The 24,461-nt window shown below is 43.0% G+C and overlaps 2 protein-coding genes across 2 annotated transcripts in view; one reads left to right on the forward strand and one right to left on the reverse strand.

The window, feature by feature from the left end:
- The window catches only part of LOC111863646 (organic cation transporter protein), a 61,775-nt gene extending 39,958 nt beyond the window's left edge, over positions 1-21,817 (reverse strand). The window contains exon 1 of the mRNA XM_023850142.2: positions 21,020-21,817. Within this exon, the coding sequence (XP_023705910.1) occupies positions 21,020-21,600 (581 nt within the window). The 5' untranslated portion in view covers positions 21,601-21,817. The remainder of the gene's footprint in view (positions 1-21,019) is intronic.
- LOC111863647 (high-affinity choline transporter 1) overlaps positions 1-24,461 on the forward strand; it is a gene marked incomplete in the record, with an annotated part of 165,168 nt that overhangs the window by 3,786 nt on the left and 136,921 nt on the right.

The following is a 24,461-nucleotide window of genomic DNA, read 5'->3' on the forward strand; positions in this document are numbered from 1 at the left end:
ATGAGCGAGTGACTCTTTCACTGCTGTGAACGACATATCTCGCTTAGAAACAGCGACCGCTGTCAGAAGCAAATTTGGAGCCCTCTTTTTCCGCGTTCACGTAGAAAGAGGTTATGATAAATTTTATGTTTTCACTGCAGCGACTATGAAGAATATCGTCTTCTGGGATTTGGTGCCGTGTAAATTTTGTGTGAACCGACGTTTCCGAGGAACGTATCGCCTTCATCTTCAGGGTAAAAAGATCCGCGAGCGAGAAACCACCCTGACCAGGTGACTCCTCTCGCTGGTTCCTCGCACACTGATTCTTTTACCCTGAAAATGAAGGCTATACGTTCCTCCGAAACGTCAGTTCACACAAGATCTGCACGGTTAGCATTCTTCTATGTAGGTTCTTCAATACCGTAGGAAGACAGGCCTGGGTAGATCCACGGACCTGTACGTCCACACGAGAAAGCAGAACCTATTTTAAATTACGATTGTTTCCTTTTATCAAATTTTCAGTTCATTATCCGCTACTCATGTTGTTATTTGAAGCTGCATGAATATGGCACCTGAAAGAGCGTCGAAATCTACCAGGAACAAATAAATAAATTGAATAATGTCCTTCCTCATGGCACGATGAGCCAACAAAGCTCACCGTTAAGCACTGCAAATTCTGAGGCGGTGACTTCGCCCGACTGTTTCGTAACGACAGAAATATTCGGTGTAGCCCCTGGGTATTGCAGAGGTCTGTTGGTAACTTCAGTGATGCAATCGTACTGTATACAGCTCTCCGCCTGACACTCTGCAACATACTGGATGCATTTGGAACTAAGGACAGAGATTATGGGCCACTCTTTCGAATCTAAATTATTTTTGTAAGCGTACCATCCCGGAAAGAGTGCCCATATCATTGTGACATGTAGGCCCGTTTCTAGGAAATGAATTGGCAAACACGTTTCCGCGGATATACGATTCTTAGACACAAACCATTGCTGGGTGTTAACAGGCATGTCCGTGGATACAAGAAGGAAAGTTGTAGACTGTTGGAAAGCACTTCGTTGCTGTGGAATCCACAGGCGTATCCATGGATACTACTAAGCAACAAACATCTCCTAGGACAGTGGTTGTCAACCTTTGTCGGAGCTCGGCCCGGTAAATTCTTTTTTCTGTAAGACGAAGGCCCGGTATAATTGTACCGGGCCGTGGCAGGGCGGTTGAGGAACTCCGTCCTAGGATACCGCGGCCGGCCAGATAAGAACCGGTGTCGTCGCAGCAGAACGGAGACCAAGAACTAATTCATTCGTAACTCTGAATCAAGTCATTCGTAAAGAGACTCTGACCAAGTCAGAACAGCAGAACTAGAAGAGAAGACACTCGTAGTACAGTCAGAATAGAGCGAGTCATAGGCAGTCAGTGATTGTGAGCTGTTACAGTTGATCCTGATTAAAAGACTGACTGTAAAACGTGTTAATGAATCCAGTCATCCTATCCAGAACCCGTTATTATTAGTCACGGAGCCATAAACTCGTGACATTAATCGCCGTCGTCGTGATGTCCTTTTTATTATTTTTATTTTTTCTCACTCCATAGTGACTTAAGTGTTACGCTAATTGAATTGTTGTTGTTGTTGTCTAAATGATGCCAGCTGTCTTCCTTTGCCTTTTGTTTGTGTGTACATGTTCGCTCTCTTTCTGTCTTTGCTTGTGCTTTAAATGGCCTTCGGGCTTTTGGGTAAGCATGTAAATGAGCGAAGAATTGTATTATTCAGATTTGAGGCTTTCACGGCGGTGACTATGAAGAAAGCAGTCTTCCTCAGTTGTATTATTCATATGATCACAGGTGGCGAGACGGAGTCAGTAGGTAAAAGCTGGACAAACGGAGGATCGGATTACAATTCTCGCCGTGAGGAGAGATATTTCTCTTTTACACTGTGGCGAGACGGGCTGTGAAGTCCATCCAGCCTCTTACCCAGTAGACCGGGGTTCTTTCTGCGGGGTAAAGCGATAGGGAAGTGAAACTGACGGCTTAACCCTATATAATGATAAGATTAAGAATGTTTCGAGCTGTGTTTCCGGCTCCCCGTACATCTTCTAAAGGACAGCCTTATCTTTACCTTATTATTACAGCATACTCTCCATTCTTATGCAAGGATTAATCGGTTTGCGGCTTATTCACACGCCATTTTAAGCCACTCGGAACCCCGTGAAGCGCCTGTTAAGTCTGCTCAGTCCATCCGCCCGTAGGCATGAAACAACTCAAGAAGTGCAGAACATATTTTTGCGAAGTTCAGTGTCGGAGAATTTTACGACCAATTGTCAAGCAACGTGGATTTTAATTTCGGACGGATTATTTTAATGGATACTTTCTATGAAGACTTATACAGGCGATTCTACAGGTTCATAGTTAAATATATATTTATCGGAGGAAGAGAAATACATTTTATGTGCAATATATTTACACTTATGCCTATCACGGTAGCCGAGCGGTCTAAGGCATGCACTGTCTTCTCTCGCTCGGAAGCCGTGATCGTGGGTTCGAATCCCACTCAGGGTATAAATGTTTAGTGTTTGCGTGCTTTCTTTTGTGTTTGTGTACAGCTAGAGGCCTTGCGACGAGCTGATCACCCGCCCAAGGAGTCCTACCGAATGTCTAAGACCTAGTAAACAGAAGTGAAACGGAGAATTTCACGGAGGTAGGCCAAGGCCCAAATTGGGGCTGTAGCGCCAAAGAAAAAATATATATACAATAAAGTCTTGCGGTTTTTGAGATAATTAAACCAATAGGACCCCGTGCATAAATTTCCGAATTTCTGTAGTCAACAGTTATTACCGTGGCCCAATTCATACTCGCATTTCGGATTATTCATGTTTGTCGATTATTCGTCCGTCTCTTCCCCTTCGTTTGTACCGATATTCTGGACTATAATGAATTAGGGTCATCGTCATATACAGGTTTGAATCATTTAAATTTGAGAACAATATTGCAGAGCTGGCTTCTAGATTATATATATATTTTTGATAGAGTTTCCAAGCACAAAACCAGCTCAGAATTACTGGGTTTTTGGACCTTGTCCATCGTCCGGTATTCCAGCGAATACAACTTTTCGGAAACTGGATCTGTTTCCGCCCTCAGGCGAGGAAACGCCTACTCTGTTGGGTCCAGTGAGTGAGGCTAGCTCAGCAGAGTAGGTGTCTCTCCCCCTCATCTGAGGACAGAAACAGATCCAGTTTACGAAGAGTTGTGTTCTCTAGAATACCGGACGATGGACAAAGACCGAAAATCCAGTAGCTCTTGAGTGTTACGCACAATCGCCAGAAGCCTTTAGAATCCGCAAAAGCAACTGTCGATTTATCATAGATCATATTCGTTTCTGTGTAAAGTTGAAGGGAAGTGTTATGGGCTTAGATCCATTAAAATTAACTTTATTTAATTTAAAAGAACAAAAAAAAATACAATACGACTTTAAGGCGTATATTACACAATTTATATACGTTTATATATATATATTTAATTTTCTTTTAGTGCCGTAATGACAGTAAGAGTTGAAACCTTATTACGTATTGCGTATTCGTTCATATATATAATATAGACTTCTGGAAAGTATAACAACCTAAGAGTGAACAGTTGTATGTGAATTTCAGTACATTTTCTTATTCTGAGGTAAGTTTCCATTGTAGCTGTAAATTAATTATTACATTGACAATGCCCTGAATGGACCGCGCCATGGCTGGCTTTCCACCGCGGCGGTCCGGGTTCGAGCCCGGGTCTCGTCATATGGGAATTGTGTTCGTAAAAGTGGCGCTGGGGCAGGTTTGCTCCGAGTACTTCGGTTTCCCCTGCCAATCTTCATTCCACCAGTTGCTCCACAATCACTCTCACCTATCATCTGGGGCTGGTACAACAGGCCAGAAGTGGCCGCAGTACAAGGGACTTAGTCCCACCCCAACTCAAGGACCTAAAAGAAAACTAAACTGCAACGTTCTGAAGTGGAGACGGGCTACGGGCTAGACGGCCATGGTTCGATTCTCGGCCTAGGCAATAGATATTTCTCTATTCCACAGAGTCCAGACCGGCTCTGGTGCCCAGCCATCCACCTATACAATGGGTACCGGGGCAGGGGCATGAAGCCGGCCATTCATCTTCATCTAGGGCCGAAGTCAAGAATGGTGAAAGTACATCTCCTTTCCTTCATACGTCTTAATGGCGTGGTGCTTAAGTAATTAAGCACAGGGAAAGATTTGCCGTTGTAACCGCATAACCAATTGACATATTCAATTTTGTGTAAAGAACTAACGTATATCATGATTTCATCAATTGGAAAACAGAGGGCCCCCTCACTCGTATATTCTGGGTTCCCTTACATTCTGTCTTACGCGGTAATTTTTAGTGAGGCTTGCAATTTTCAAAAACATCGTTTCTTGGTCTGGGCAGTGTGTTTTACAAACTCTTCCCGATGCATGTAGGTGTACTCTGTACGTAGGAATATATTGCACATCAAATAAACAAAAAACAAATTCCGTGGCTTTAACCCGCAAGCGAACTATATCGACCGAGCGACCGTCGCTTGTAGGCGAAGGTAGTGCCAAATTTGCGGATAGAGGGTGTCACATGGTCAGCTAAACGGATCCCCACGGCCGTTAATCTCGGTTTTCTAGACCGGAGCCGCTATTTTCCATTGAGGTATTTTTTTATTGCTAGTGGGGTGGGACTAAGTCCCTTGTACTGCGGCCACTTCTGGCCTATTGTCCCAGCCCCCGATGATAGGTGAGGGTGATTGTGGAGCAATTGGTGGAATGAAGATTGACAGGGGAAACCGAAGTACTCGGAGAAAATCTACCCAGCGCCACTTTGTTCACCATAAATCCAACTTGAGAAGACCCGGGATCGATCCCGGGCCGCCGCGGTGGAAAGCCAGCGACTAACCGCTTGAACGGTTCCCCTTCCATTCAAGTAGCTCCTCAATTATCCTCACGAGGCTGAGTGGACCCCGTTCCAAACCCACTACTTTTCAGAAAATCTGGTAGCGCCGGGAATCGAACCCGGCACCTGTGGATCTGTAGCCAGGAAAACATCAGGCGTACAAATTTGAACCTGTTACTACCGGCTGGAAAATTGAGGAAAACTGCACTCAAGTAGGTCACTACCTTTTGCTCTCACCGCTCTTCCAACTGAGCAATGTTGTAATTCTCTGTACTTGTATTCAGAAGTACCTAGCTCTCGATTCTTGGCTGGGTTACCCGTTATTCTTAGGCTTCCATAGCTTTTCACTCCTTCCCAGTGAATTTTGTGATAGTAACTAAAGATGACGCAGACATCTCATTTCAGATTTAAAGTATGTACATGTTTAACCATGTGACCTCTGCGGTTGAAACGATGTCATTAATAACCGCAAGTGATACCATATTACATCGATTGTTTTTCAAATATTGCTTCATATTATTACGTAATCTCTGGACAAACTGCTGGAAGTGGACACATATAGGAATTATCTGCCTGTTTAACTCCAAAGCTAGCTAGCCGACCGATCAACCGCCCAACTCAATGGAGCTGGATCCTCCCTGAGAAGCCTCCAGTTGTGCAGCTACTCAAGAATTTCCCAAAATTTTACGGAACCCGAACGTTCATTGTCGTCTTCACAAGAGCCCTCCACTGGTCCATATCCTGAGCCAGATCAATCCAGTCCACCTACCTATGTCTCGGTCTTTCTAGCGGTCTCATTCATTCTGCCTTTCCCACCAAAATCCTCTAAGTATTCCTGCTACATGCCCTACCCATCTCATCTTCCTTGACTTCATAATTCTAATTATATTTGGTGAGGAGCATAAGTTATGAAGCTCCACATTATGTAATTTCCTCCAACCTCCTATTACAGAACTTCGTTTGCTTGCGCCCCTCATGCTCAAATGGCATATTCAGTTTTGTCACACATAAAGTACAATTCTTTCCTCGTTCCCTCAGTAGGAAATTAGAGGGACGCTTGAGGTTCGGGCTTACGCGGCATTAAGTGTACAGGAAGCACCAGAAGCTCTTCTCGGAAAGTTTTATCGTCTTTCGGAGCCTCTGAACTCAAATCTAGGCCACATAAGAATACGTCATTGCTCACCCGGACTGCGAGTATTCTCGTGAGCTAATAATTGTATTATCAGTGACGAACCTGGTACATAAAGGTAATACGAATATCTGCTAGAAAGAGTACGTGTACTCACTACAGAATATCACTGCATTCAATTCATATCTTAGACGAGACCGTAGCTTCCAAAATTGACTTCTATCAATCTGTGTATTACCCGTGTTTTTAGACCTGGCCTCTACGTTACAAAGGCAGAAGCATGGTAGAAAGTATCGGGGTGGTGGTTGCAGCTGCAATGTGGGAGTACAGACGGTCACTTTATCATTTTACTAAATTTACATGCATACATTTTTTATTGTAAAACTGAATCCATTTAACTATCCAATTCAGTAGTGATAGGTTTTATTTATTTATTTATTTATTTTTTGTTTGTTTGTTTGTTTGTTTTACAAACCACCTGATGATAGTCAGTGCAGCCGAAAATACAGGGCTGGATTTCGAATCTCGGCGGAGGCAAGAATTTTCACTTTTCTATGTCGTCCAGACCGACTCTAGGGTCCACCCAACCTCCTATACAATGGGTACGGGGGGCTCTTTCCCCGGAGGTAAAACTGACCACTCACCTCCATCTAGTGCCGAGGTCAAGAAAATATGGATCTATAATCCGCTCCCCCACACGCTTTCAAGGACAACTTTTCCTTTATACTGTGTGTATTTTAATCGATTTTATTAAAATTAGACTCAATCGGTTGCGTTGTTGTGTCGACGGCCTGTATATCTTGACGCCCTATTATAACGCATGCGCATACAGTCCTTGCTTCAGCTTGTGGATCCGACCAGATCCAATACCGAGAACGGCCATGTCTAAAACACGAGGAAGTAGCCATAGTCAGTTACGTCACAAGGCAGTCCCACTCATAAGCGACCAACGATCAGTAGCACAGTGGCCTATATTTGCTTCTTGCCACACGCAGGCGTCTGGTTCCCAAGGCCTTGGCTTCATTTAGACTTATTGATTGTAAACCTGTGTTGGGAGAAGTTGCCCGAAACGTGTCACTGCGAATCTATAGAAATAACTGAAGGCGTTTAATGAAAATTGTACAAGACAGGAACGGGTATTCCAAACATATTTCCAAATATGTTTTTGTGATTCCGAATGCTTCATTGGCTTTCGTGCTCGCTTATTGAGGAAGCGAAAGTATTTTTATAAAGTTAATCCTGATAAAGAGATCGCGTTCACTAATTCCTTCTTGTAAAGATACCCAGTCGCTCAGCTACTCAAGAACTTCGCAACATTTTATGCAGCCCAAAGGCTTATTACAGTGTTCGCAAGAATCCACCATCCTGAGCCAGATCAATTCAGTTTGCAGCACTCCATTCTATTTCTCTTAAGATCCACCTTAATATTATCCTCCCATCTATGTCCGTGTCTTCTTAATCGTCTCTTTTCTCCTGGTCTTTCCCCTAAAACCCTGTATTGCATTCCTCTCCTCCCTCGTGCGTTCTACATGCCCCACACATCCCATCCTCCTTGACTTGATCATTCTAATTATACTTAGCGAAGAGTACAAGTTATGAAGCTCCTCATTATGCAGTTTTCTCCAACCTCCTGTCACTTCATCTCTCCTCGGTCAAAATATTTTCCTCAACACCCTGTTCTCGGATATTTTCAGATCATATCACAAGAGTGGTGGTACACGGTAGCGTAGTTGGTTGAGGTATTATGCTATAAGCTGGAAGGTCGCGGGTTCGAGTCCCAATTAGGTGTATTTTTTTAATTTACCTGATCCTTTCAGGAGTACTATGGCCCTGGGGTCTACTCAGATGAGTACCCGGAATCTTCCTGGGCGTGAAGGGCTGCCGGAGAGTAAGGCTGACAACCTTACCGCCATCTGTAAGCCGATATAATGTGAGACCCTCAACTTCTCACAACTCTATGGACCTCCAAGGCCTGTTACTTGGATACCTTTACCTTAATACGAAGGATATGGGGGAAACGAATATCAATACTTAGCTCAAAAGGGTAAAAATGACAAACTTTACAAATTCCATTGTGTGCGTGGAACAAAGGAAGGAACTTAAGAGACACACAGCAAGGAAAAATACGCGATTAGAATTCTGTAAGCCCATGGCCCTGCCATGTCCGGTGTATGTCAGTGAAATACTGACTCAGAAGAACAGAAGACTGACGGCTGGAAGCCGGAAAGCAGCGGTTCCTGCGGCATGTAACAGGTTATACTGGGTGGGACAGGGAGAGGCGCTGTAGCATAAGGTCACAACTGCACAAACAGATACACGAAAGGGAGAAATATTGGCTGGAACATCTGCAGAGGAAGCCACCAGAAAGAGCTCCAAGGAATTTCTGTATTATCAACCGACAGGAAAACACGATCGAGGAAGGCCAAGAAAAAGATGGCTTGATGTTTGAGGGGAGAACGGTACAAGATCAGCGCTCGCAGATGATGATGATGATGATCTCCCGGATACAAAACAGAAGTGTTGCCCTCTCGGTCAATTGAGAAGTTCACGCAATATACCAATTCTTTTGTACGACGAACCGCAATGTGACACACTGCTTCAAATTGGATATGAGCTTTATGTGAAATATTTTATCGTTAACCGATCTGAATTAAAATTAAATTTGCTGGACTTGATGTTCTCATGGCTGTGATTATCAGAATTCTATCTTCTATGATGTGAAGTTGTAACGCAGTGTAGCAGAGCTTTCCTTACACGTGACTTTGCTGGTTAATTGTTTGGTATATTCCTTGGCCCTCAAGGTGGAAGTGCCTCACAAACGACAGTGAACTTCTACCGGAATACACGGCGTCACATCTCAAAAGATAGATCTCAAAATTACATTAAATCTATAACTTTTATTATAGACACCAATGTAAAATTTAATCCAAATCTATTTGGTAGTGTCCGGGATAAAACATGAATACGGAGACGATATGCCGGCTAATATTTCGATTTATATGAAAATCGTAAAGAGAGATGTACATAGCTGTCATGGACGTGTTTAGGTTCTTCCGATGGACGCTTTAACATTAAAACCCGAAGGTTCACTAACAACAAAATAATTCGTCATGGTCTATATCCGGTGCCATTTTAATTCAATCTCTGTTGCTCTAACCCCTTACTACATTAAAATGTGTTCGAACATTAGGCCTTTTCTGAAATTTGGTTCTCAGACTTTTATGTGGAAAATCCGGGACAGCGCAGTCGGCATAGCGATTAGCTATGGGCTGAACGACCGAAGGGTCGGAGTTCCAGTCCTGGTGGGGGCAAGATTTTTCACTTTTCCATGTCATCCAGACAGGCTCTGGGGTCTACCCAACCTCCTCTCCAATGGGTACCGGGGTATCCTTCCCCGGGGGTAAGGCGACAGGGACGTGAAGCTGACCAGTCACCTCCAACTAGTGCCGAGGTCGAGAAAATATGGATCTATACATCCACTCCCCCATACGCCTTCATGGCGCAGTGCTTCATTAGTTAAGCAGAGGGATAACTTTTCGTTTACCTTACTAACATACAGTTGGGTGTCCAGGAGTTTCCCGACAGAAACGCTATGTTAATTTCTTCTTGCCCCATCCGAGCTGCGTGTCTCATATGATCTCGATTTCTCTGCCGTAAGGAAGAGACGCAACTCGTGAATTTACTAGGCATGCAATTTCACCGTTAACCAATTACTTCGCAACTTGTTTCCTCTGCTTTTTTTTCATGAAAATAAAGACATGAATACGGAAAAGAGGAATGAAAGTTATTTTGCAGACATATAAAGAAATTGGTTTAGAAACAGACAAGAATTGAACAAAGATTCACGAACACACCGTCAAATTAAAATTACTTATTTATTAACGATATTGTAGAAACTAATAAATAATTTTAAAACCGTTAGAATGCCGATTCATACCACCACCACCACCACCACCACCACCACCACTGTGGGAGCCAGGATGGTTCAGCCAATTACAGTGACTAGACTGCGGTCTGATCGATCGATGATTCTGGTCTATTTCATATTTTTTATTGCTAGTGGGGTGGGACTAAGTCCCTTGTACTGCGGCCACTTCTGGCCTATTGTACCAGCCCCAGATGATGGGTGAGGGTGATTGTGGAATGAAGATTGGCAGGGGAAACTGAAGTACTCGAAGAAAGCCTGCACCAGTGCCACTTTGCCCACCACAAATCCCACTTGACCACACCTGGGATCGAACCCGGGCCGCCGCGGTGGGAAGCCAGCGACTAACCGCTTGAGCTATGGCGCCGCCAGTCTGTTTCGTAATTGACGATGGCCTTCCAGAGACAGTATAGGATTACTGAGGTCTGCTATTCTCGATAATAATTAAACGATACTTCCTTCTTCCTGAACTTATAGGCCTATACACGTATTATTTACTTACTTACTGATGGAGTTGAGCCCTTTTGTAAGAACCGCCAATTCTGCAGCTGCTCAGAACTTCCCAGCATTTCATGGAACCAGAAGGTTCATTACCGTGTTCACAAGAGCCCTCCATTGGTCCCTATCCTGAGCCGGATCAATCCTATCCATACAATCCCATCCTATCTCTCTAAGATCCATTTTAATATTGTCCACCCACCTACGACTTGGTCTTCCCAGTGGTCTCTTTCCTTCTGGCTGTCCCACCAAAATCCTATATGCATTCCTGGTATCCCCCCATTCGTGCTACATGCCCTGTCCACCTCATCCTCCTTGACTTGATCATTCTAATTATACTTGGAGAAGAGTACAAGTTATGAAGCTCCTCATTGCCTATACACGTATATGTTTAATGAAATACAATTTCACGTAATAAATTGTGAGCCTATCTGAAGAAATAGTGTGAGCACATCGCAACAAACAATTGTCCACGGATGTTCGCACGACATTTGTAATTCCTTGTTCTCAAGTCTTGTTAAGTAGACCTACACGCTATATATTTTTCCCATCTTGTTTAAGTCAAATAAATGTTCTTACCAGCTCTAGATGTTGGATGCTGCTGTGGAAACTTTTCGAGACGATTTCTGTGACACTGCTAATTTAACGACGCTTTCAGTATCAAGACTATCGTCGATGATAGAATGATAAATGATTGTGGAGCAGTTGATGGAACGATAATTGGCAGGGAAACTAAAGTAACCTGTGAAACCCTCAGCCTTGTCACTTTGTCAACCACGTGACCTGGCCTGGGGCTGTTGTTGCTTCTTCTTGTTTTTATTATTGTTTATATTAGTGGCTGATTTTCTAGATGCGCTAATTTACAAGAAAAGCAAGCCTTGGTACAAAGTGCACCGGTCACGAAAGATGGACTGAGCCACGGTAAATTGGTTAACCAGGTTAAGGAAACTCTCGTTCCGCGGTGCTCTGGAGGTCACCCATGTCTCTTTGTTAACTTTCCTCTCGCAGTGCGCTATTTCTGCAGCAGTCTTGGTTTCGTTGTCCCTCCCACTAACAGATCTTATCAACGGAGTTGTTTTCAGTTGACTAATTGGACGATAGGTCTACATGTGCCACTGCGAGGCCTCCTTGTTTAGCGTCACGAAATGAAGGCACCGTCGAGTATTTCACCTCATAGCTTACAGAATGCATATCGATTAAATTCGATATCTCGAATGAAGTCTAAGAACTGTTCGGTGAATTTATTTATGGTTCATATCGATATGACTAGAAAGGCCCTAACTGTCAAAGTTATTGGTTTAGGGCTGGAGAGTGGAACTTCTATTTCCGGTCAAGGGAGGGATTTTTCTCATCTCCAGAACGTTCATGCCCCTCTGGGGTCCACTCAGTTCTTGTGGAGAGTGTACAGAGGCCTGCTTCCCGGAGAAGTGACGAGCGTATCGATAACTGACCTCCACCCGACGTGAAGATTAAGAATATATGGAGCTTTACATCATCTCCCTCTTACATCTTTACAGTGTGGTACGTAGTAACGCAAAGAATAAAAACTTCATGATTCTTCTCAATAATCTGTCATGGTACAAAGAATGTCTGTAGTATAAACTGTAGTTTTCATTTGGAACCACAAGTTTATTTTAAATAATTTCCTATGCAGTTTATATTTAATGAAATAAATTAAAGCAATTTCCTATGTAACGTACAAAGTATTCATGGCGGTAAATCTGGAGATTATATACGGTCTTTTGGGGTGTGTTACCGTCTAGTCAAGTAGATTGCTACCAGCGCGTTGGAGGAACCTGATGTCTCCATCTTCAGTCTTTTACCCTGAAGAGAGGTACCGACGTTTCAGAAGATTTTGATGCCTTCATCTTCCATGTTTTACACTGACGATGGAGGCAGCAGGTTCGTCCGGAAGTTAGAGAGTATCTTCTGAATATGGAGGCTGCAGATTTCTCCAGAAGGATGTTTGGTACATTTAACCTAAAAATACCCTGAAGATGGACACAACATTTTTCACCGAAATGTTTGTACCTATCTGCTGAAGTATTCTGAAGATGGAGGCAGGACTCTCGTCAGGAACATTGGTACATATTTATGAAATCACACTCTGTTACATCCTAGAAAACCGTAATCATATTATTGTGTAATACAATTGTAGTGTAGTGTAAAATGCCGGAATACTTCTACTTGCAATATATGTATTAGACATAAAGTCATCCTCCGCTACTCGACTTCCCTCTAATGGACGATTCGATCCATCGACGCTCACGCGATATATCGAAATACCCAGACAAGAGTCATTCTCCCAGTCAGTTGACGATCGCTAATGCGCGTGCATTGGCGATATTTGCAAGCTCAGTCGCGTCGGTCAGCCATTTTGGATGCGTGGTAGTGCAGCCTTACTGATGTTAACTGTTTTCCATTACATTTTGCCACTATTTAAATAAAATTAGCGAAATTATAGGTCCCACGATTAAAAGCAAGACAGATGCTAAAATTTGGTTCGTTGACCGACGAACCGCTAATCAAAGACGTTTCATAATAAATTAACATCAGCTAATGGGGAATGGCTGTATATAAGTGATATATCCGGTAACTGAAAATTAAAGTCAACTGTAAGGAACATTTTGAGAAATACATGTGAAATATATAGTAACTGGCTGGCTACATACCTGAATGAATTAACTAATCGTTGGCCTGCTATTGGTTGGCTGGTTGACTGAACGAACGAACGAACGAACGAACGAGCTGCTGACAAATTCTCTTTTAGCGGGACACGAACGTCCAACGCAGGAAATACCACAGTCCGAATGTTGAAAGTTATCTTGAATAGCCCGCCACTTTTATTTATTTGCGTATCGTTTTTGTACGAAAGGAAATATTTTTTCTGGTTTCATTAAATATGTTTTTGTGTCGATTAAGGAGTACTGGGACACCAAAAGTAGTAATATCTCCAAATGCCCCCCCCCCTTCCAAGAACCGGAGCCTACTGGGGTGCAACAATTCTCATAAATGATTAATGGTTTGAGATTTTCATTTCGATGACTGTGAAGAATTCTGTCCTCCCTATGTCATTATGCCACGTATGACGTTACATCTCATTTTCGTAAATAACATTTTGGGTGCCGAATCACTGCGGAATAACAATCACTTCTAGTATCTTATGTCGGAAATATACTCGTATCTTCCATCGTTTACATCAGAGTATTTGATTTGTTGTTCGGTGGACTTCCAGTCAATCAATCACTGAACCAATGCAGGTTAGTCAATAAATATGTCATACCGGAGCTATTATTAAGCGGAGTAGCTTTGTCTTAAGTTGTTTAGTTACATTGTTTTCAGCCATTCAAGTAGCATGACGAGAGTACTCGTCACACACACTAACTACCATCTGTCGTGCATAATAGAGTATATGAATCACTGTAGAGTTCCAAAATGTGTGCGAGAGTGCACTAAGTGGCCAATGAGTGGCCTTCACTGAACGTTTAACTCATACATCATCAGTTCATGGCACTATAGGGTAGTAGTTCCACAATTTTGGTTCATGAATCTCTTAGAAATGATTCTTCGTTACTTAACGATATTCGTGAGATAGCGGAGACCGGCTGTTATATCTCAGATAATTTGCGTTTTTTTTTCAATCCCTTCAGGCAATTCCAGGCTAGTACCTTATATAATGTCACGATCGCTTCCTTCCACACTTTGTACAATCCATTATATAGTAATCGCCGTACAATTCGACGCAGAACAGAGGTACCCTTTGGCCTGTAGTCCGCAAGCGAACTTTACCGACCGCGTGACCGCCGCTTTTCGGCGAAGTTAGTGCCAACTTTAGCGGATAGAGGGTGTCGCGTGGTCGGTGCAACGAATCCCCACGGCCGTTAATTTCGGTTTTCTAGACCGGAGCCGCTATTACCTTGAAATAGCTCCTCAATTATCCTGACGAGGCTGAGTGGACCCCGCTCCAGACCCACTACTTCTCACAAAAACTGGTAGCGCCTGGAATCGAACCCGGTACCTCTGGATCTGTAGGAACTGACCACTAGACCAAAGAGGCGATGAGTCATGCAGCATCGAGTGAAATAATCACGCGCGGACAGGTGATATGGATTTGGAAGCAGGTTATCGCGGTATATTTCGATATACTTCTGCGAGAAGAACCTGAGTAAAATCACGGGATACCTGTCACGATGGACAGTAATTCGGCTAAGATTAAGACCTCCCTAATACAAGCCCAAAGAGTGAACTTCTGCTGAAATAATTCAGTGGATTCAGCCAGAGACAGGTGCGTAATGGCGGATTTTGCATGTGTCACTGCTTTAAGGGGAATTAGATGAAAACCAGTGATATGGCAACTGTGATTTTGATTGTTATGTAAGCTTTAACATACAATTTTCATAGTCCCTTCAAAGTTTACAGTTGAGGCGTACAATTTCTTTCGGTTTTTTTTTTTAAATCGCCTATGTCCACCGTGGTACAATCCACACACAACCATGTGCTTCATCTGATTACACAGAGTAGGAGCGCACAAAGTAACATCCGGCCAGCGACAGCTCAACAATCTGTGAGCCCACGCAGCCAACAGAAGAAAACGAAGGCCGCCATTATGCTCTTCTACTTACTCGACAAGATCTTTAATTTATTTTAACCGATTTTATCTAATTACTTTTAACATACACAACGTAACAAGGTAAAGTTGTTCCTGTGCTTAACTAATTAAGCACTACACCATGAAGGCATATGGGTGAGTGGATGTATAGATTCACGTTTTCTTGACCTCAGTACTAGTTGGAGGTGAGTGGTCAGCTTCACGCTCCAGCCGCTTTACCACCGATACCCATTGGATAGGAGACTGGGTGGGCCCCAGAGCCGGTCCGGGTGACGTGAAGAAGGTGAAGTTCTTAACCCTACGGGGACTCGAACTCCAACCATCGGTCGTCCATCCGGTAGCCCGTCACTATACCGACTGTGTTACACACACACAAATTAACATGGCATTGAAATTTTACTCACGGTCTCTGATGCTAGCAGGAATCCCTTTACGATAACTTGCGTTCAAACGCATGCGTATAGTATTTCTTAATAGCGTTGGCAACGCCTTCTGATCATCGCTAGTATTGTTCGAAACATGTGAAAGCAAACTTTTGTATTCTCCACCTTATCTCGTTGCACTCGATAGGCTTTACTGCTTAATTACGTATTACGAAGTGTACAACGGCTCAAATAAAGATACTAAATGTTTGTTAGTTGCGGGATTGAGAGATTATACGGATGTCAGGGAGGAGTGTAAGGCATGGCTGAAGCATGCACTTAAGGGGAAATGAACCGTGACTTAGGATCTTTGAAGTTAAGAATGCGCAGTAAATCGCAGTTTGTTTCTTTGTTCACTGCATGGCTCGCTATTAATTGTAATGGTTACAATTCTTCTACCTAAATTGTGAGAACGATTTTAGAAGAACAGATCTAGTGTTAAGCTCCATTATCAACCCCAAACTCTGACGCAGTGAAGTGTGGTTTCACAACATGACACTAACTTTGTAACCTAGAAGTGCCCATTACGTATATCAACAGTGGGAACGACTATTTTGTTATATCGATGTCTATCTTCAGCCTATCCAAAACATTTTTCACCTTTCTTGTTTCATGACAATCGTTCTTACATTCTTAACCTTTGAAATTTTATCATCATTAAACACACTGCACTCTATCTTCTTTAGTTCCATGAAATTTAATGCACTTTGTTTCAAAACTTTACAATCCGCTTTTCTATTCCGACTTCACATTTCTTGTTCTGTTCTTCAGGTAAATATGACAAACCATCGTATTTTACGAAACGAGGACACACCCATTGAAATTTCAGGAATAGATCTAGCGATACATGAGCTGTATTCCAGTAATTAATGAAATTTCACCACAAAATAATCGGTGTAGTAACTTGTATAAGGGGGTGGTTAACCACGGAATCAGGGCTCGATCCCTGGCACGGGCAAGAAATTTTCTGTTCTTCACTGAGTTCAGACCGGCTCGGGGTTCCACCCACTTTCCTGCCCAGTAGGTGTTTTGGGCCCTTTCCGTGAGGGAAATATAACTGGAGCGTGAGAGAATGAAGCTGGCTACTCACGTCCATCTAGCGCTCAGATGGAGAATGTTTCTAATTCCCCGTAAAACTTCAGGTTGTTCTGCTTCATTACGCGTTGCGAAAAATGCCCGGATATACCTACTGACCTTGAGAAAAAGATCTTTACTTAAGTCAGATGGGTATTTCTTCTGGTTGGGTGCGCGCGCGTGTGTGTGTGTGTGTGTAGGAGAGAGGAGGGAGAGAAGGAGAAATAGGCTAATTGTGAGGCATGTAGCACGAATGGGGAAGAACAGGAATGCATATAGAATTTTGGTGGGAAAGTGAGAAGGAAGGAGACCACTAGGAAGACCTAGGCATAGGTAGGAAGAAGACATTAAAATTGGTCTTAGAGAAATAGGATGCGTTGATATGGACCGGATTCATCCGTAAAATGCTGCAAAATACTTTATTAGCTGAGCAACTGGAGGCTTCTCACGAATGACTCAGTTCCATACAGTTAGTTAGAGAAATATTCTCCGAAACGTCGAAATTTCATTCACTGTTAATACGCATGATTGCACTAGACTTCGTAGTATTTTTACATAACTAGGTCCAAATTTGTATATTTTAGTCCTGTCCAGACTGTGTTGAATTTTTATTTAAGTCAGAAATGATAAAGGAGATTTTTGCATCACATTTCATGTGTCATATTCATTGTGTGTTATATTATAGTATGAAGTTAATTATTCAAGTTTAATTGAAAACTTACGGTAGACACTACATGCTGTACAGAGCGATCACTTTGCCATTTATAATCGCGAAATTAGACGAGTATGTACGAGGGAGAGTCAGTAAACAAGGCATAAACGGATATACAACATAAAACATGTGGTATTCGAACTTGAAAAAAAAATTATTTCTTGACATATCCTCCACCAACATTGATACATTATCTCATCGCTTCACCCGCGCGTCAAAACCTGCAGCATAGAAGTCTCTTGACTGTTGTCTCAGCCACTTCCGCATCTCCCTTTCAACCTCTTCGTCATCACCGAAACGTTTGCCAAAAAGAACGCAACACTGCTCTTCGGTAATACACTCAATCACGGTCGCCATTTTGACTACTGAAATCAGGTTCTGAACATGCGCATGCACGTCTGCTACCTAGACTCTCATGAAGCTGGACTGTGCTGCTACCTAGTGATACACATAGAAAACCTATTACGTCCATTACAGCTGTTTTACTTCCATTTGTGACCTGTTTACTGACCCTCCCTCGTACAAATGATCATTGAATACCCATATTTGCAAACTGCAGCTTCGCAGGAGTGCTGCCTGCTATGACAGGAAGAAGATGTAGAAATATATATGAGGGGTGGGATATTGCTATGTTCCATGCATATGACAGTATTTAGCATCGCCATATCAGTATGTGAATCTAACATGACCTTTCAGAGGACCGAATGCAGGACCTTTCACGGACATCGAGTGGTGTGTTCTAATTACAGCCCCATTCTGATTCGAAATATACGAGACTGGATGTACAGCACAGGCCTTGAGCAAATAGTGACCTTGAAATATTTGGACAGATCTAAGCAACGGCATATTATACAAGTCCAGTTTATGCCACGTACGAGAGAGTTCAAGATACCAGTAAAAACTGACTTGAGATATTCGTTATTGATATAGTTTTCATATTTTTTACTTCAAAATACGTTCTAACTTATTAACAGTCCATTTTATTATCGGTTAATATTAAATATTTTGGTCAAACGCCTAAATTAGAATTACTATCCTATTTAGAGCTTTTCTATGTCAAGAAATGAATAGTACTGTACATTCCGCCTAGATGACAAATCTGTTGCATGTAAATTTATGTGTTTAGAGTCTTCAGGTTAATATACAAAAAACAAAATCCGTGGCCTTTAGTCCACAAGCGAACTATACCAATCGAGTGACCGCCGCTTGTGGGCGAAGTTAGTGCTAACTTTTGCGGTTAGAGGGTGTCGCGTGGTCAGCGGAACGGATCCCCACGGCCGTTAGTCTCGCTTTTTTAGACCGGAGCCGCTATTTCCTTGAAATAGCTCCTCTATTTTCCTCACGAGGCTGAGTGGACCCCGTTCCAGACCCACTATTTCTCAGAAAATCTGCTATCGCTGGGAATCGAACTCGGAACCTCTGAATCTGTAGCTGGGAACTGTGACTACTAGACCACAGAGGCGATAACCTGTTTTATCCCACCTCTGTCATATACGGAATTCCCTTCGAAATAAATAAGTGTTCATTTGAGCAAAAGAAGACGTGCGTTCAGGAAATCAAGGGTTACACAACACGATAGGTCCCCATTCAACTTTGTTAATATATTTATTAAAAGGACTAGTGTAATACCAGTTAAGTGTCAGTGGCAGATTTCATTCTCTACGTAAAATTTCCTACTTTAAATTCCTCTACTTTCTTCCATGTTACTTTTCAGTCCTACATATTATCGAATGATATGACGAGGCCAACGTGTAACGCCATCTATAACACGCACAAATAGTCAGCTGTAAGCCGTGTCCTTTATATAACATACAACATTTCACATATCTACTTCAAAATATTGTCAGTACTAATATAATTGATACGGTACACCGAAATAAAGCATTACTCGCTCGTTCGTGATCTACAACGTAACATGCGTTCATGAAATGTATTGAAGATCAATATTCCATTGGAATGGTAACCGAAAATATGGTAATTTCAAAGTGTTCATCTCACCTTTACATTACATTTTGTGTGTGTTTGTGCGTGCGTGTATAAGCGTATTTTTTATGTTATTACAACGAAACCGAACGTCATGGTCAGGTTAGCAGCACTTCTACATCATATTTTGGAGGTTAGGTTTCAAATATTTGCCCAGAGACAGCCTAGCCTGAGAAGATTTTTTTCCGTAGTTTTCTTCAATTCCTCCATCATACGGTATGTTAGTACCTCCAATTAGTCCACGGACGCTTCATTTGACATCCATTCCAATTCATCACTCTCTAATCATTGCATCATTCGACGCAAAATTTTCTGAGTTGTTGAAAGCCAAGGATAAATAAAGAAATAAATAAAAATTAACAACGAAATATATTTTGCTGTCCGTTTAGTCTTGACATTGCTTGATTAGTGAATGTTGCTTGATCGATTGGCTCACAGGCCCTTCTATTTCCAGAAAAGAAATTATGTTTCTTACAGTGACGTAACATTGTTGCAATTACATTTCTTTACAGAAGTCAACTGTATTTCCCACGCATAGATTGAGCCTTGAAACGCTGACGTCGGAAGTCGTTTAAGACAACAATTTGCTAATTAATAAATTGAATTTTTTTCGAATCCTATTTACGCGTTTATTCCAACAAATACCTACCGAAGGCCTGAATGTGCGTTACATTCACATCCGTAACTACTCCACTGTACGTTGCGAACAAGGATATGGTTATAGTGCTATTTGTAAAACTGACACGTAAAAGGAAATTCAATTAAAGACAATGCAGTTTTTAATGACACGAAGATTACATAGGAGCGGGGTTAGCGAAGTCTGTATAGCGACTGGCTACGAGTTGGACGGTCCAGGGGTCAAAGTTCTCTTCTCCACGTCGTCCAGACCGGCCCTGGGGCCCACCCAACCTCCTATCCAATGGAACCAGGGGCTCTTTCCCCGGGGGGTAAAGCGACAGGGGCGTGAAGGTGACCACACATCTCCAACTAATGCCACTGTCAAGAAAACGTGGATCTATACGTCCACTCCCCCATATGCCTTCATGGAGTAGAGATTAATTAGTTGACAACAGGGATAATTTTATCTTTGTACGAAGATTACGGTGTTCTGGAATGTGGCGTCATGTAACTTGTTAGATAGGTACCAACGTTTCGGAAGAACACGCTGCCTCCATTTTCAGGGTACATGGAGGAGGCACCAATATCTATCTACGAAATTTCACAGAGTCACATTAGAGAAGACCGTCATCTTTATATTCACCTGAGTGAGGAAACGAAAATTTACTATTATCATATTTATAAAAAAGCTCCGTGGTTTTAGTCCGCAAGCGAACTATACCGACCGAGCCACCGCCGTTTGTCGTGGAAGTTAGTGCCAAATTTAGCAGATAGAGGGTGTCGCGTGGTCAATGCAACGGGTTCCCACGGTCGTTAATCTCGGTTTTATAGACCTTGAAATAGCTCCACAGTTATCTTCACGAGGCTGAGTGGACCCCGTTCGAGACCCACTACTTTTCAGAAAATCTTGTAGCGCCGGGAAACGAACCAGGACCTCTGGATCTGTAGCCAGAAACTCTGACCACCAGACCACGGAGGCGGTCCTATCATGCTCATTGATTTTACACACTAAAGAATATATTTCTATGACTGGTATATTAAATAATTTTTTCTCTAGTACAACTCTCTAAAACTGGTGTTAGCGTTAACGTGGCATAACCCAAGGTCCCAGACTTCCTGCATCTGCATTGGTAATGGTTTGACTCACCTCTGCTCCGCTGTGAGGTTATCCAGTTCCGGAATGTTGCACCAGTAACCCTCTGGTGTCACAGTAATGAAGATCTGTGTGAAGTATACAAAAGCTACGAAGAAAGCAAAGGGGGCCAGAGCTGTGAACAGAATCTTCTGGTACAGCCCGAACTCCCCAACGTGGGGTAACATGTCATCAAAATCCATCACTGGTTTCTCATCTTGAACCGGGCTTCTAGTCGGTGATGCAGGAGGAAGGGACAGTTTTTCACCGGACTTCGCGTCCGTCTCCTTCAAGCCTGTGTCAGTATGAGAAGACTGTCTTGACATCTTCATTTTCACTGTGGCCCACGTGCTATCCACTCCACTACTGATTCCTATTTCTGTTTTCCTTGCGTTTGTAGCCGTTATATCAGGTATCCTATCTAGTGACGTCATTTCACTATACCGCATAAGCTCTCCAGTAACCTGTGACGTTTCGTCTTCCTCCGAATGTCCATGGGTACTTCCCGGGTATGACTCTTTAATAGCCGGTTCTTTTGACATTCTCTTTTCATCACGTCCGTTCTCCTGGGGCGGAATTTTTTCTTGTGGTGGCATGATTCAACAGAATATTATTTCAGTAGCACTAAAAAAACACTAAAACCACGGTAAAACACTTTATTGTATCGTCACTTGCTTGCTAGAGGATTTCGACTACTATTTTCTTCAGATAAATAAAAAGAACTACTTGATAGAAATCCTCCCAGCGGCTAGGTTATGCCTGCCTATCGGTATATACTGCAGGCAAATCCTAGCGCATGCGATACTCAGTCCCCTGCACACAACTAAAGGTAAACCCGTGGCGCGGTCGTCGCCTTTATATACGGACTCCCTTCGGCCAACGAAACGGTCAGACGAAAGTGTTGATCTTGAGTGTGGAGGGGAAGTACAGCAGGACGTTTAGTGGGGTGAAGGGAAGGTCAAGAGCAAGGAGAAAGGAAATCCTTCGATTTTTGCACAAATGGCTATATATGATTGTGTTTTTAATTTATTATTATTTAAAGCAGGAAGTGATAGGGGCTTGTGTGGTTATCTTTCTTTTAGATCACTAGCTAAAAAAATGGATTTATAGGATACAGGACCAAACAAAACGTACTATTGTATTGTTTTCGCGTAACGTCACATTATAATGTTATCAAGGCTGAGTGCGGCGTGCGGCACACCACTGCGAGATCTGCACACTGTAATCCGGTAGTTCAAATATGCAGGGTACCTGCTACATGACACCGTCTCCATGGGTATTCAGTCGCGCCTCTGCTGTCTCTCCGCAGTTTAACCGTATCCAATATTGTAGATTTTATTTTCGACAAATTAGTTCGGTTTCGTAAGATTTGAGGCTTTCACGGCGGTGACTATGAAGAAAGCAGTCCTCTGGGATTTGGCACCGTGTATATGTGGTGTTAACCGACCTTTCGGAGAAACGTATCGCCTCNTCGGTTTCGTTAACTGCTGTACCGACTGGGTGAGTGAGGTATTTGGGTCCAATTCCCGGGAAAGGCAGATATTTCTCTTTCTCTACAGTACCCAGAACGCCTCTGGGGGAGGGGGCACCGACCCTCTTGTCGAGCGGGTAAAATTTAAAGTTGTCCCTGTACTTGACTCATTCAGCACTACGCCATGAAGGCGCATGGAAGAGTGGATGTATAGATCCACGTCTTCTTGAACTTGGCACTAGTTGGAGCTTAGTGATCAGCTTCACGTCCTGGCCGCTTTACACCTATGGAAAGCCCACCGATACCCACTGCACACGAGGCTAGGTGGGCCCTAGAACTGGTCTGGATATTATAGAGAAGAGAAAATTCTTGCCCTTACCGGGAATCAAATTCCGAACTCCCGTAGCTATACCGACTGTGTCGTCCCGGCTACCATGTCCAGCGGGTACTGTAGGCTTTAGCTCTGGGGTAAAACGGCCTCAGAATTAAACTGACCACTCACTTTATCAAGTAAAGCGATAAAGAACTTAACTCATTATAATTATATATGACATCCTAGGTTTCCAGTTTCTTTATTGTTGAACCATGCGTTATTGTTGTTGTTGTTATTAGAGAGGGTGGGTTTTCCCCATGCACTTAGACCAGATATTGGTCCATTGTGCGTCCCCCTGTGATATTCTACCAGTCTCTATACCCTACCGGTAATGGTGTGTGCCATCACTCCTGACTCAGCCAGCGAGTTCGGCCTCTACTGGCTCAGCGGTATCGCGATGCTTCCCCCATCTACCAGAGGCGTTAGAGACTACTGTTGGGCGGGAAATGTCCTGAATTTAGTTCAGAGGTCCCCTTGAGACACGGGACCGACGGCTTAGAGTCCCTCCCGGAGGACTTGTTCCCTGAATTTTTCCGCCCTTAAAAATTCCACGACCTCCGCCGGGTTTGAACCCACGTACCTTGAGTCACGAGGTGGGAACGTTACCCCTAGACTACGGAGGCCGCTTATGCGTTATTGTAAGTAAGGTATGTTTATCTATACATAACTCTTCTGTGATCTATTCTAACCTTCTATACGTTATCTGATAACAAATTAAGATTAAAACAAAAAAAACTGTAATTTTGCCTTAGTTTTGTACTGGTGTAGAACTTGGTCTCTCACTTTAAGGGAAGAACATATACTGCGGGTGTATGAGAACATGGCATTGAGGAGAATATTTTGATCTAATAATAGGAGGCTGGAGAAAACTGCATAATGAGGAGCTTCCTAATTTGCACTCTTCGCTGAAATAATATCAGAATGATCACGTCAAGGAGGGCGAGAGGGGCAGGGCAGGTAGCACACGTGGGAGAGACGTGCTTGCAAAATATTCACAGGGAAACGTGAAAGAAAGAGACCGCTAGGAAGACAGAGAATTAAATGGGAGAACAGAATTTAAAGAGATATTAGAGAAATAGGTTGGGGTAGTGGATTTGGATTATCTGGGTCAGGATGAGTACCAGTGAAGAGCTCTTGTGAACACTGTAATGAACCTTCGGCTGCCATAAAATGTTGCGGAATTCTTGAGTAGCAGAGCGGCCGTCGGCTTCTCAAAAGGTTACTTATCAGTCAGTCCTGATGACACTGTCCATTGCCTAAAATACATGCGTCACAGTCCTCACGAGACCTTTAGCCTTCGCGGTGCGCCTCTCATCAAATCATTAGCTGTCATTATACTGACAGATTCTGTTTACCTATTTATTTTTAATTATAATGTCCTCTGTTGAACCCAGGGACACACGGTAGCGAAGTTGGTTGAGGCATTATGCTACAAGCCTGAAGGTCGCAGGTTCGATTCCCGATGAGGTGGATTTTTTCAATTGACCTAACCCTCCCAGCCGCACTGTGGTACTGGGGTCCACTCAACCCCTAACAGAAATGAATACTAGTAATCTTCATGCGGGTAAAGGGAGGCCGGCGCGTAAGGATGACAGCCTCACCACCATTGACTG

The sequence above is a fragment of the Cryptotermes secundus genome, unplaced genomic scaffold (genome assembly GCF_002891405.2).
Source record: "Cryptotermes secundus unplaced genomic scaffold, Csec_1.0 scaffold234, whole genome shotgun sequence".
Lineage (NCBI taxonomy): Eukaryota > Metazoa > Arthropoda > Insecta > Blattodea > Kalotermitidae > Cryptotermes > Cryptotermes secundus.